This window comes from Manacus vitellinus, unplaced genomic scaffold (assembly GCF_001715985.3).
Source record: "Manacus vitellinus isolate BGI_N305 unplaced genomic scaffold, ASM171598v3 scaffold_50_pilon, whole genome shotgun sequence".
Taxonomy (NCBI): Eukaryota; Metazoa; Chordata; class Aves; order Passeriformes; family Pipridae; genus Manacus; species Manacus vitellinus.
In genome coordinates, this window is record NW_021940612.1 from 2,572,206 (window position 1) to 2,586,237 (window position 14,032).

At 37.2% G+C, this 14,032-nt stretch overlaps 1 protein-coding gene across 7 annotated transcripts in view; it reads left to right on the top strand.

The window, feature by feature from the left end:
* VPS13A (vacuolar protein sorting 13 homolog A) overlaps window positions 1–14,032 on the top strand; it is a 105,859-nt gene that overhangs the window by 38,237 nt on the left and 53,590 nt on the right. For all 7 annotated transcript variants that reach the window (XR_003916137.1, XM_029962919.1, XM_029962920.1 and 4 more), the window contains exons 24-35: window positions 3,649–3,733; window positions 5,421–5,596; window positions 7,079–7,235; window positions 7,591–7,670; window positions 7,931–7,990; window positions 8,069–8,219; window positions 8,719–8,835; window positions 8,918–9,021; window positions 9,463–9,630; window positions 9,935–10,233; window positions 11,022–11,169; window positions 11,987–12,137. Coding sequence is in view for 6 of the 7 variants with exons in the window: in XM_029962919.1 (XP_029818779.1) it covers window positions 3,649–3,733; window positions 5,421–5,596; window positions 7,079–7,235; window positions 7,591–7,670; window positions 7,931–7,990; window positions 8,069–8,219; window positions 8,719–8,835; window positions 8,918–9,021; window positions 9,463–9,630; window positions 9,935–10,233; window positions 11,022–11,169; window positions 11,987–12,137 (1,696 nt within the window). In the remaining variant the exon portion in view is untranslated. The remainder of the gene's footprint in view (window positions 1–3,648; window positions 3,734–5,420; window positions 5,597–7,078; window positions 7,236–7,590; window positions 7,671–7,930; window positions 7,991–8,068; window positions 8,220–8,718; window positions 8,836–8,917; window positions 9,022–9,462; window positions 9,631–9,934; window positions 10,234–11,021; window positions 11,170–11,986; window positions 12,138–14,032) is intronic.

Genomic DNA, 14,032 nt, shown 5'->3' on the forward strand with positions numbered 1-14,032 from the left:
TTTTTATCATAAATCTAGTCTGTGTGATCCGGTTATATTCTATGTATGTTTAAAGCAGTTCTATCATTAGAAAATATGTCAAATCTCAAGGTCAAAGACAAAATTTGGCTGTCCATTTTTTTGTCATTTGTAGATATTTCCAACATTCTGTTATTTAATCTTCTGTTTATTTGATTCTAAACGACTACTGGTCATCTTTGTGTTGGCTTTTTTTTAAGATTATTTGATAATTTGTCTTTCCATCTTTGTAAAAGTTATTCTGCCCTGTTCATGAAGGCAGTTGATGCAGATTGGCATTTTCTATGGGTTATGTTAGCATAATATTCGGTAACTGTAAACATAACAACTAGACATGCATACCTATTGAAAGTATATATACAGTGAAGACTGTTTCACTTCGACATGTGGTTCTTGCCATCTTTTCAGTGGTACCGTTAAAATTTTAGCTAATTCTGACCTGCTCTTTCACTCTTCATATACTACTAGTATACTCAGCCAAAAGCTGCCCTAGTCTCTGTTGTTTTGTGCAACTAATCACAGACAAACTTTGTTTGAGGTTAGTAATGGGAATTTACATAATTTTTATACATAGACAGAATCTACACATATAAGATGATTATCTTTTGCTTTATAACATTTACTATATTGAATTTAATTATAGAATTCAACTATTAGATCTGAAACATTTTAAGTGATCTTGATGTGGTTAGTATTACCTGTACATTAGTTGTGATTTACAAGATGAGGTGAGGAAAGACTGTGGAGCAAGTATGAATATATTTGCATTATATGTCAGTCATTGTCAGCTTTGGAAATGCGGGTAAGGCCTTCGAGCCTGCGCAGTGGATTTTTTAGGTGAGACACAGTGTGCGCTGAACTGAGCCCACCCTTTAATCCTGAGGCTCGTCTGCCAGGGCCGAGCGAGCTCGGACGGTGGCAGCGAGGTCCTCAGGACGTAGGTTTGTTTAGAGTGACCTTCTCTTAGATGGATGGCCTTACAGGGCTGACGAGCTCCATCTGCCTGGGTTTAGAGTTGTCCTTCTCCTCTGTGTGCTTGGAGGCTCCCCCTCTTATCTCCTGCGAGGGCACAGACCACGCAGGCGAAGCTCCCTCTGTGCTTAAATATGTCTGCTCAATCTTCCATCTACCACAGAGCTTGGCAGACTTTAATTGATGGTATTAAGTTCGGTTGAATTGAGTGGATTTTCTGCTTTGGTGGTAGCTTTCATCCCTACAGTTGAAATTCTTCTGAACTTTGTTAGCATCACACCACTTCTGAACTGAAAAGGATGTGCTGTCCTTCTTTAGAGTGCTGCATGTGAACTTTGTTCTTTACATTTTGAATTAGTGGTGGAAGTGTTCTTGGACTGTGACAACAGAAGACTTTTTGAAACAGCTCCTTCTACATTTTTGCATTCTGCACTTGTACTTTAGCATAAGACCAACATGGAAGACTTTATTTTTCATTTTTTGGTATTATGAAGTCAAATGTTACATTTTCTTCTTGTCTTCTTAGAATGTGGAAGTGTTACAGATGAGCAGCTTTCACAAGTTACAAGACTTATATAGTTGATATATTTATTGTTTGTGGACATGGGTATATTCAGAAAGGTCAAATTAAGTAGGTTGGAGACTATGAATGAGGCTGTTGAAATGTTATGAGGGAGATGAAAAATGTAGCCTTGGGAAGTGTTCAAAGATTAATGTTTCTTGTTGCCATAATGTTTATATTTCTGTAAGATACTGTAATTCTGTGAATAGTTGTCTGACACTAAGCTTTGAAAGGTGCAGTAACAAGGGTGGAGGGAGGGTGATAGTGCAGGGAAAGAGCTGTTGACTGTGCAGTCCAGAGCCAAAGGCACTCCAGAAAAAGGGCACATAGACAGTGCACAGCTCTCTTCTTACTTTAGTATTGTGTGCAAGGCACATGTACACTACATATGCAGCTGGAACTTGCAGATGAGAATGCTTTATGAACTCAGATCACCAAGACTACTTCCCGAGACTTGATGGTGAATAAACCATTTAGTTACCTTTACTAAGAGAACTTAATTCTATCATATATGAAACCAGGTGGAGTGGAGGATTCCTGTACTTTTGTGCACTCTAGTGGCATTTCACATATTGTCAGTTGCTTCGCTGGGTTATGCATAACTGCATCTCACAATTCAAGACTCTTAGAATCATAGAATATGCTGAGTTGGAAAGAACCCACAAGGATCATCAAAGTCCAACTCCTCGCCCTGCATAGGAACACCCCAAGAGTCACCCGTGTGCCTGAGAGCATTGTCCAAATGCTCGAACTCTTGAACTTCTTGAACTCTGTCAGACTTAGTGCTGTGACTACTTCCCTGAGAAGCCTGCTTCAATACCCAACCACCCTCTGGATGATAATACCCAACCTAAACTTCCTCTGACACAGCTTAAGGCTGTTCCCTTGGGTCCTGTCACTGGTCACCAGAGAAAAGAGATCAGTGGTTGCCCCTCTGCTTCCCTTTGTGAGGAAGTTGTAGACTGCCGTGAGATCTCCCCTCAGTTTCTCTACTAGTGTTTGATTTTTCAGATGTGTGAAGAAGTGAGATTAAAGACGGCAAAATACTGGGTCCTAAGTTTGGCCATAACAACCCCGTACTTGGGGCAGACTGACTGGAAAGTTGTCCATCAGAAAAGGACCTGGGGGTGCTGATCAACAGCAACTGAACGTGAGCCAGCAGTGTGCCCAGGTGGCATCCTGGCCTATATCAGAAATAGTGTGACCAGCAGGACCAGGGCAGTGATCTTCCACCTGTCCTTGGCACTGGTGAGGCCACACCTAGAATCCTGTGTTCAGTTTTGGGTCCCTCACTCCCAGAAAGAAAGACTGATGTCTGCCTTTCCTCCCAAGGAAAAAGCGATGGGACAAGAGTAAGTAGACTTAAGTTGCTCCAGGGGAGGCTTAGGTTGGATATTAGGAGAAGTTTCTTTACCAAAAGTATTGTCAAACATTGGAACAACCTGCCCAGGGATGTGGATGAGTCACCACTCCTGAGCTATTTAAAAGACTTGTAGATGTGGCACTTAATTCTGCCACTAAACCATGTCCCTGGCAGTGCTAGGTTTAATGCTAGTTGGACTTGGTGATCTTGAAGGGTCTTTTCCAACCTAAATGTATCTACGATTCTGTGAAATCAAGAAAGAGTTTTGTCTGCTCTAATGTTTCGTCTAGCTCTTTTTTTCTTTTTTTTTCCACCTGGCACTTGTATTTTGTGATTTTTATAAAAAAGCTCTTGATCTTTATTGTTCTCTGAAGTTGCCATACTGTAGTCCTCTCAGAGAACAGGTTTTCTTTTCTCCTGATTTTTCATATGATGTGCCATTTCTGTCCCTCTTTTGATCTGTGAAGTTGTATGTTTGAACCTCTTCACTGTCTTTCCTGTGTTCTCTCTGTAACTAGATGACAGTGCAATACCTGCTGCTTCTGTCTAATTAATTTAGGTCTCATTTCTCCCCATGTTGGTAATTTCAGTAATGTAAGTGTTTAACTGTAATGATTTGCATTTAAACTTAGACAAGTTTCCCTAAGAAGTAAAACTTTCACAGAGCATATGTGCATGCAATAGCATGACCAATAAATTCAAGCAAAAAATTTTATGGTACCTCCTGTTTCAGGCTGGAATATCCCCTGTGCTTTCAGCACCACATTTACCACAAGGCATGTTTCCTGCTCTGGATCTTCATTCATTTCCTGAGTCAGGTAATATAATCTAATTTAAAGTTTTGCTTAAGAAATAGGTCAAGTCAAGAAGTTTTGGAACTCACTGAATGAATTTATTACTCTTACTATAAACAACCACTTTTGACTTTTTTTCAAATTCTTGAGGGTTGAATAATGTTATGTTGTGTGTAGCTTATTATAATTCACACTGTACAAACTATTTGTGTATTTTCTCATAGCAGTAAAATTTTGTATGCTTGTTTTTGTCATTTTCTTTCTGAAGGTAAAACGGTAACATTTGTTTGGTATGGTTTGTATGTTTTTGTATTAGCATATGTTGTTGCAAGTCTGTTCAGAGCACCTGAAGTAATATTTATGACATTTAGTATGTACTTAGTCCTGTGATGACAGTTCAGATTATTTTCTTCTTATGAAGGAGTTATCTCCTATTTAGTTGGATTTATTTAAATTATAAAATCCTGAAATGATGATTGTTAGAAACTACTGTGTTTTAATAAGCAAGCATTTTGAATTAATTTTTCAATTCAAAATAGAAGATTGGCTGTGGAGAAACCACTTGTATTTAGTACTGTTTTGCTGTTCAAAGAGCTTAGCTAGATCCTAACATTTCATCTAGTAGTTACATTTGGAAATAAGCAAATATATCAGTATTATTTCAGTATCAATTTTTTTTGTGATGCCAAAACACTCAGCTGGAGAAAAGAGAACAGTACTTCTTCTCCTTTCTCAAGGTAATGATATATGTGGTTTGCAAACACTAGCGAAATTATTAGCAAAGTTAATTTTTATATCTACTTCATAGCTTTAAACTCAGTGTATGTGCAGTATATATTGAAATATGTATTTGTGCATCTTCATTTATTTTTTGTATGAGTTCCTTTGTGTCCAAAGGAAGTGTCTTTCAACTCTTAAAAATGAGGATGAAAGGAGGATGAATGCTGGCAACAAGTAATTTGAGAAAGTAATAACTAGATTTAGATTGAATAAAGTCTGATTTTTAATCTATACTGTACATACAGCTGTACGATCTTTTTAAGTGATTCATGTTATTTCTTGATCTTCACCCTCCAAACTCAGGGATGCTTTCAAGCCTTAGAAAATAGCTCTTCATATAATTTCTTGAGAAGGATACTTTTTCCACAGTTACCTTAAACTTCAGTCTTCATGATTTTTAGGTGACTGACAAGAGCTTTACAAAACAGTGCAATTTATTTGTTTTGTTTATATTTCCATAGTAATGTCAAGTGGATTTAAAGCTTGATAGTCCTTAGGAGTCTCTCCTGAAATGGGAGATCTATAGCAGGGAGAGATCCAAAGTAGTGCCCCTGATGTTGAAGCAGAGGCTGCAGCCCTCAGCAGCAGTCAGGCCAGCAGGAGAGATAATCTATTAATATGCACCAAAGGCAAGATGAGCCACAGTTTGTGCTGTCTTTTACACATCCAATAGTGAGAGAATGTTGATAAGGGAATTAGCTAATGAGAACTGAAATTTAAGATGACATGATAGCTGTAGGTGTGGTGTAAAGTTGTGAAGGCAGGAGTGGAGGTAATTATAGAAACAGACTTCATTGGTTGCTAATTATGAGCTAGATACTTGGATATTTAAGCTTTTATAGATGTAGGCATAAAAATTCTAAGTCATAGTAATACAAAAATTTTAGCTGTCTAAACTGTGTACGTAATGTTGTTGTGAATTAATCCATAGAATCAGAAGAAGAATTTTATGATGCACTAAGCAGTCCTACGGAAGAAGTGACATTTTTTGAAGCCCCATCTGGTTCCCTCAAGCAAGCTGGCAGTAGTGCAAGGCAAAAAAGACTACGTAAACAAGAATCTTTGAAAAATATGACAGAATTCCAGCTCAGGTTTGAAGTTGCTGAGGTAAAGTTACTTGTTTTTTTAAAAATTTCTCTGAAGCACATCAGGACTGTAATTTCCCCTATTTGTTGTGTTCGTAAATCCATGCCTGCAGAAGTATTCATTCCCCATTTTTTTGCCAAAACTATTCTGCAGAGTTTTTTCCAAGCCACAGTTGTGCTTCTACATAATTTTCATCACTGAAATACTTTGCTTTATCCAGTTTTATCACTGAATTTTCTTTACCTATCACTCAAAAATCACATTATGTATTTGTTTTAGGTAAATATTTGGTTTTTGACATGTTGTTTCTAGATACTGCTGTGTTCACTGGGAAAACTTCATTAATGTTTCCTCTTGTAACAAACCCCATATTTTTCTGCTCCAGTTTTTCCCAGATCCTGTTGTCTGCATACCTAAATCTATAACATCTTCATTATGCTGAGTTTTCTGTGGTGTTCTTGCTGCTTCAGACACAGGGGGGAAAAAAGAGTATTTTATCCAAATGCAAGACAACTATTTCTGACTATATCAGCTGGTCTAGTAAAAAAGGTGGCATCTTAACACCATCATTACCTTTATCATTAGACCATTAGTGTTATTGCTGCTAATCACTGTATTTTACTTTACACTTATTATACAAATAAATCATACAAATTCAGTTAACTTTACAAGGGATTGCAGAATGTCTTCAACACATCATAGCTAGCTTGCAACATACTATATACTAAAACTTTGCCACAAATAAAACTGAAATGAGCTGTTCTTTGTGTGATGACAAGGCCTTGTTTAAGAATTACTAGTCTAAAGATAGATGCTGTATTTTACACTGTTCTCTAATGGAAATTATCTTACAATCTGTAAGAAAAAGGACGGTTGGGAATCTCTTAGAAATCACCTCTCCATTTGTTGGCTTCACAGTTTACTGGGTTAGGTTTTGATTTTCCTTATTTGTAGACAGCATTATATGGAAAGGAAGTGTACATATCTTTGTTTTGCTTTGGTTGTGAAGTTCAGATACAACAGTTGAGCTAGGTATTTATTTAATAACATTGTTATCATGCATGGGTGCAAAAGTAGTAAATCCTCCTGCCTAACATTAATCTTGGGAATCTAAATTACCAGGAGTGTTCAGAGAAATTCCAATGGAAGCAGTAAACACTGTATGCTGACTGAAAATCTAGTATTGACTGTGTTCAACGTTACTAAGTGCTGGACAGAATTTAGTTTGTGTAACTAAATTATTTAGTTTGTGTAACTGTTACTTTGGTATTACATGTGTGCGTGTTTGAAGTTTTTGTTAAAATAGCGGCAAACAAATTGAGCAATGTTACTTGATGAATTGTTTATTTTTTCCAAGGTGTTTACTGTATGTATTAATGTATTAATGTGTTAAATGGTCAATACACAAATACACATTAACTGCTAGAATGTATGTAAATATTTTATCCTATATAAAAACTAAGAGAATCCCCTACTGGTTTTGGGGGTGTGTGTTTTTTTTAGGTCTTAGTTAAATTATGCCGTTGTACTGATAATACTGAGATACCTGTGCTGCAGCTTGATATTTTGGGCTTAGGCACAGAACTTAAATTAAGAACATTCGACATGACTGCAAATGCTTTCCTTCGTGAAGTTTGTCTGCTGTGCCCAGAGTATATGGGTAAGTGTTTATAGTCTGATCAAAAAATTACTCACAAATAACACTTTGAATTTGTCTTCAAAAAGTCTTGTAGGACTTTTGTCAACTCAGGAAGATTTGCTTTCTAAATTAAATATGGGGGGGGGAAGTAGGAGCTCATTCTCTTATTAGTGCTTTGGTAAATACGTTCTGGTGCTGATGATTTGAGAGACATCTAAGTAGTTTAGGTCTGCAAAAGAGGTTTTGTGATTAAACAGTAATGACAGTTAGTAGCCTAGTTTGTAGTATATAGATTAAGAAAGTTGTAGATTTTTTTTCTTTTTAAAAAAGTAATCTTATTATTTTGTGGTTTTGTTTTGTTTTTTTTTTTTTTAAGATGATAACGACAAGCCAGTTTACATAATTACTACATTGGATAATGTAGAAGATGATCTTCTCACTCTAGAGTACATAAAGGTGAGAAAACAGCAGACTTTGCTTTTGTATTGTAAACCTATCATAAGTAGTACAATATTATGGAGTAATTGTTGAAGGTTCTTCTCACTTATTTATGCCTTTAGCATCTTGAGTGTCATGTGCAAAGTTTGTCTGCTTCCTAAACAGAATAACTTGTACATCTTAAGTTGTAGTGGTTTTGAATATAAGTTCTCTCTAATGAAATTTCCAAACTTCTCCTGTTTTCTTTATTTGTTTTGTGTGCGCTTTTGATGGAATAGACTGATATTAACGGACCAGAACTCAAAACTACCTATCAGAATGTTCTACAAAACATAAAGGTATGATGTCTTTTTTTAACATAGTTTTCTCAGAGTGGGGAGACAGGCATATTGAATAAACAAAAGTTATTCTTCTAGGTGAACTTTTCATCTTTAGATGTTCATTTGCATACTGAAGCTCTGCTGAATGCTATGAACTATCTGAATAATCTTCTACCCAAACAAGAAACTAAAGTTGCAGAAGTCCCTGAAAAAATAGAGGAGAAGAAGGATGTTCTTAAGAAATTAAGTAAGTTTCTTTATTATATTTTTCCTCTTTTCATTCCTTTCTCTTCACTTAAGCAAGAAGAAAATGAATGTATTTTCTAGTTTAGTAAACCTGTTAGTGACTTGATATGAGAAATTTTGCTTGAGATTTATATGCTTATCCATGTGTAGTTTTCTGACACAGAGATTGAGACGTACCTTTGCTGTGTATTCGAGGCACTGAGTAGATGCAAATAAAAAATTCATAAATTGTCATTTTAAAATTTTTTTTCCTGGTATGAATTAAGGCTTTTGATGGCATTACAGTTATTTACAGTTATTTACAGTTATTTACAGTTATTTACAGTTATTTACAGTTATTTACAGTTATTTACAGTTATTTACAGTTATTTACAGTTATTACCTTATACTTGAGGAGCATCAGTCTCCTCTTTTGCTTACTGTGCAGTTCAAAGGGACACTAAAATATTAAATCTCCTCTTGGAAAAACTGTAACTTTTATTATTTTGTGTTTCCCACAGCGTCAAAAAAATCAAAGTATGAAGATGTTATTGACCTCAATATCTGTGCAGATTTATCGTGTTTGAGTATCTTTATTAGAGAGAAAAAACATAGAATAGCTGAAATTCACATTGAAGGTAGGAGAAAAACTTTCGTCACGAGGATGCAGCACTTTGTAACCAGGACAGTCTATAGATTTTGTATATCTTGTTTTTTGAGGTCTGGATAGCCAAGTGATCATGAGGAAAACAGCAACCGAAGTGACTGCAAAATTAAAGAACATTGTTATTTTGGATTCTGATGAGACAGCATTGTATAAAAAGGTATGCATTTGCATTTATTATTGACTTTTTTGAGTGGAATATTGATGCTAAATTGAACTTACTTATGGACTCAACTCTCTGCTGTAACATGTATTTGGTGGGAGCAGCATTCTCTATAGACACATTGATTTTGCTCCCACAACCAGTAATTATTAGGCTGACATTAATTTGTGCAACTGTGATACCCAGTAATACCCAACCGCTCATTACATCTCTTGTTCTGCTGACTTTAATGAACAGAATTATTCAAGCTGAGATTCCAACTGAATATTTTCAGCTATTTCAATGGATTTTTTAAATTTGATTTTTTTTTTCATTTCTTGTTGAGATATTTGAGGTAAAAATGTCATAGGAGTGTGAGGTATTATGTTTATTTCAGAGTTAAGTTTCTTCAGCATGTAAGTTTTTAGAGTAGAGATACTGTATTTTTGTCTTCCTAAGGCTCTGTACATCACAGAAAAAGAAGTCTTCAACTTCAGAATGATATCATATGTGAATGCTACAGATGGCGTTGCATATTCAAATATGGATGTTGTTGATAATCGTGTTTATCTAACTGTTGGGTGTATTCAAGTACTTTTTGTCAACAAGTTTGTTTCATCTATTTTGGTAAGTTAAATTTCCCAGATACTGTTTCTTAGCATTCAAGTAACATTGTCAGAACCAGAAAAGGATTCTGTATGGAGTGATCATTGCTCTTACTGAATATAATTATAATTTTCCAAATATTTAGTATGTAAATTTATATATATATATGCATAGTTTATCATATTTGAGGAAAGATTATCCTATTAAAGGATTTGGAAAAAGTGTGTAGGAAAAACAGTCTCTTAAGAATAACTATGATTCTTAGTGTTTTTGAAGTAGTGCAGTTCTTAGTAATTAATTTCCAAGATCTGTATTCTTTTCCCAGGCTTTTATAAATAACTTTCAAGCTGCGAAGGAAGCTCTTACTGAAGCAACTGTTCAAGCAGCAGAGAAAGCAGCTACAGGTGTAAAAGAGCGTAGTTCCCGTTTGGCACTAGATATTAACATTAAAGCGCCTGTTGTAATAATTCCACAATCAGCAATGTCTGAGAATGTTCTGGTGGCTGATCTTGGTCTAATCACCGTGAAGAACCGATTCTTTATCGCTAAAACAAGAATGTGTTATAATCTTCCACCTGTTATTGACTCTATGACAGTGAAATTGAGTGAACTAAAGTTATACAGGTAATGTAATGTCAATATTTTTAAAATTCGTTAAATGCTTCTGGGATTCTTCTTCAGATAGAGAGCTTTGAGGAGTTGCTAAATAGTTAAAGGTTGGTGGTTGACAGATACACTATTATCTTGAAATATAACGGCAAACTAATATCTTTTAAAAGCGGTAAAATTGTATGGTTTAGGAAGAACGGCAATCTACATATCTTTAAATAGAAGCAAATGTTTTTATAGGCAAAATTGTTTAGTAGCAATGTGGATAGAGCCTTCCTAAATCTTCGTTCGTGAAGCCTAGCCATGATATGATGTTTAGTAGCATAGACTTATATATCATTCATTACTTTGGGACAGGTTATACCCATTTGTAACTGGCTATTTCAATGGGATTTTCAAGCTGTGCACAGCAGGAAAGGTACTAAGTCAGATAGCAGTAAAAATCTGTTTGAAAATGGTTATTGGTGCAGGGATTGGTGAGTGGAGAGGGAAGGGGGAAGGGGCTTTTCAAACACGGTTGGAGAGTACTGAAGAAAGAAGAAATTGCTCTCCACTGGAGATCAGGTAAGATGTCCTAACTTGCAAGAGTTTATATGGTGTGTGCCTGGTAGGTACCTGATGTCTTCTTCTTGACAAAGAAAGATACCTAGCTGGTGGAGTAAGATTTTAACTAGAGCTACTAAGAGTGGTATAAAGACAGTTTCACAGCACTGTTTAAAAACATTAAGGAAGTACAGAAATGTGTTTGTTAGAATGTGTAAGCAAAATATGTAAAGCAGGGAGTATTTTGTTTCTGTTCACAGATCCTGCTATGAGCAAGGTTCTTTGCAAACAGAAGTACAGTTGCTGCAGCCAATCAATCTGGAAGTAGCTGTTGAACGAAATTTAGCTGCCGCGTGGTATAATGAAGTTCCTGATATTGAAATATCTGGCCGACTCAAGCCTATGAATGTAAGCACTCATTTCTGAAGTCAACTGTTATAATGTTTGAGGAAATTGGATTTATTTTTCTCTCCATTAAAGTCCAAGCTCATTTGTTAGGTTGTTGTTTGATTTCAAGACATAGATGTAGACTGGATTTTGTTGCTTGATAGGGGAAAAGGAAGCGGATAGCTTTCTTTTCTAATCTGAGTTCTGTGTTTCATCTGTGATACTGCAGGGAGACTTTGTACTATAAGTTACTGTTATTAGTTAAAACATATTTATGCTGTTATAGCCTTCTTTTACCTTCAGTATCTTTCAAAGAAGGATTGGAAAAAGTTGGGGTTTATTGGTTTGTTTTATAGCAGCATGAATTCATACCCATGACAAACCTGAATATGAGTTAGTGCATGTGTTCATTTAAATTTAACATGAAAAAATATAAAGGTTGTCAGGTGTATGAGGAAAGCCATTTTGCCAGATTTTGAAATAGAACTCATAACTATTAATGTAAACTACCTTGTGACTAAATGCACATAACAGTTTTGGGTGACTGGAAGTCCAACTGCATGTGTACATCTAATGTTCTAGCTTCTAAACTGTAAGTTGGTAAAGAAATTTTTTGGATGAAAACAAAATAATGTGCGACTGACTTCTAATTTCTAGAAATTACCGTAAAGGTTTTGTGAATTTGAGAAAAATATTTTACTTGGTCTTTTGTCTCCTAAACAGAGACTCATATGAGATTAATTTAATTTATCTGTTTACTTGTAAACTCACATTTTAGTTATGGAAAGCTACGTGAACTGAGTTGTAATTGTGATTTTAATTCCAATTGTTTTTAAAGCTAATTCTCAGTCAGGAAGATATTACCACAATACTGAGGACACTAAATGAAAACACAGGGGAAAGCGCTGGTACATCAACATCTTTTCCAGAAGCAAAAGAATCAACTAGATATAGTAGTGATATGCATAGTACTTCACAGCACTCTGCAGGTAATATTTTCTAAAATGACATAGTCTGGCATTTTTAGGTATTATTATCAGTCTATTACTTTTGTTGGAATTGCATTTATAAAAGGATGGCAGATTCAGTTGCGTTTAACAATACTGTAGAATCACAGAGTCATTAAAGTTGGAAAAGACCTCCAAGATCATCGAATCCAACCTTTGAGTGAACACCACCACATCAACTAAACCTCAGCACTAAGTGCCAGATCCATGTCATTTCTTGAACACTTCCAGGAACAGTGATTCCACCACCTTCCAGTGAGCAGAAATTCTTACTGATGTCCAACCTGAACCTCCCCTGGCTCAACTTGAGGCCTGTGTCGTCTTGTCCTATCACTAGTTGTCTGTCAAAAGAGACCAACCCTTGCTACAACTTCCTTTCAAGTAGTTGTAGGGAGTGACAAAACCCCTGAGTTTCCTTTTCTCCAGATTAAACAACCCCAGCTATCTCAGCTGCTTCTCATAAGACTTGCGCTCCAGACCCTTCCTTCACCAAGTCTGTTGCCCTTCTCTGGACATGCTGGGGCACCTCAATGTCTTTCTTGTTGTTAAGGGCCGGAACTCAATGCAGGATTCAAAGTACAGCCTCTCCTCAAGTGCTGGCTGAGTATCACTTCCCTGGTCCTGCTGACTGTAGTATTTTTGATCAAAGCCAGGATGCCACTGGCCTTCATGGACACACTGCTGGCTTATGTTCAGCCGCTGTCCACCAGCACTCCCACATCCTTTTCCACTGGGCAGCTTTCCAGTCACTCTTCCCCCCAACCTGTAGCGTGTCATGTGGTTGCTGTGACCCAGGGTCAGGACCCACCACGTGGGTTTGTTGAACCTCATGCTGTTGGCCTTGATTAATCAATTCAGCTATCCAGATCCTTCTGGAGAGCCTTCCTACTCTCTAGCAGATCATCAAGTCCCACCCAACTTAGTGTCATCTGTGAACTGACTTGATCACCTTGTCCAAATCATCAGTAAAGATGTTGAAGAGAACTGGTCCTAATACTGAGCCCTGGGGAACTCCACTGGTGACCGGCCACCAACTGGATATAATTTCATATCTGAGGATACCATGGCATTTATGACCACCAGGGCACACTGCTGGCTCATAGGCAGCTCACAGTCCACCAGGATCCCCATGTCCTTCTCCACAGAGCTGCTTTCCAGCATGTTGGCCCCCAACCTGTACTGGTGCCTGCGGTTGTTCCCCAGGAGCAGGACCCTGCACTTGTCTTTACTGAACTTCAGGCAGTTCTCTCCCATTTATTCAGCCTGTTGAGGTTCTCCTTAAGGACTGCATAGCACTCTGGGGTATCAACCACTCTTCACAGCTTTGTGTCGCCAGTGAACTCACTGAGGAGGCATCTGCCCCTCCAGGTCACTGATGGAGAAGTTGAACAATACTGGGCCCAGTATTGAACCTTGGAGAACACCACTAGTGACAGGCCTCCAACTAGATCCTGTGCCACTGATTATGACCCTCTGGGATCTGCTGTTCACCCAGTTCTCAATCCACCTCACTGTCCACTCATCTAGGCCTCACTTCCTGAGTTTACCTGTGAGAATGTCGTGAGACAGGGTCAAAGGCCTTGCTAAAGTTGAGGTAGACAATATCCATTGCTCTCCCCTCATCCACCAAGGTAGTTGTTTTATCATAGAAGGCAGTCAGGTTGGTCAAGTATGATTTCCCTTCAGTGAATCCATGCTGACAACTCCTAATCACTTCCCTGTCGTTCATGCAGACAGAGATGGCCTCCAGAATGCAGCTCTCCATCACCTGGCCATAATGTGAGGCAGCACTTACAAGTCTGTTGGTTGAATGTGGTAACATCCCAACTTTAAAAAGCTGCCATGGTACTCTTTTTCTTATGTGTGCTGGTTCCATT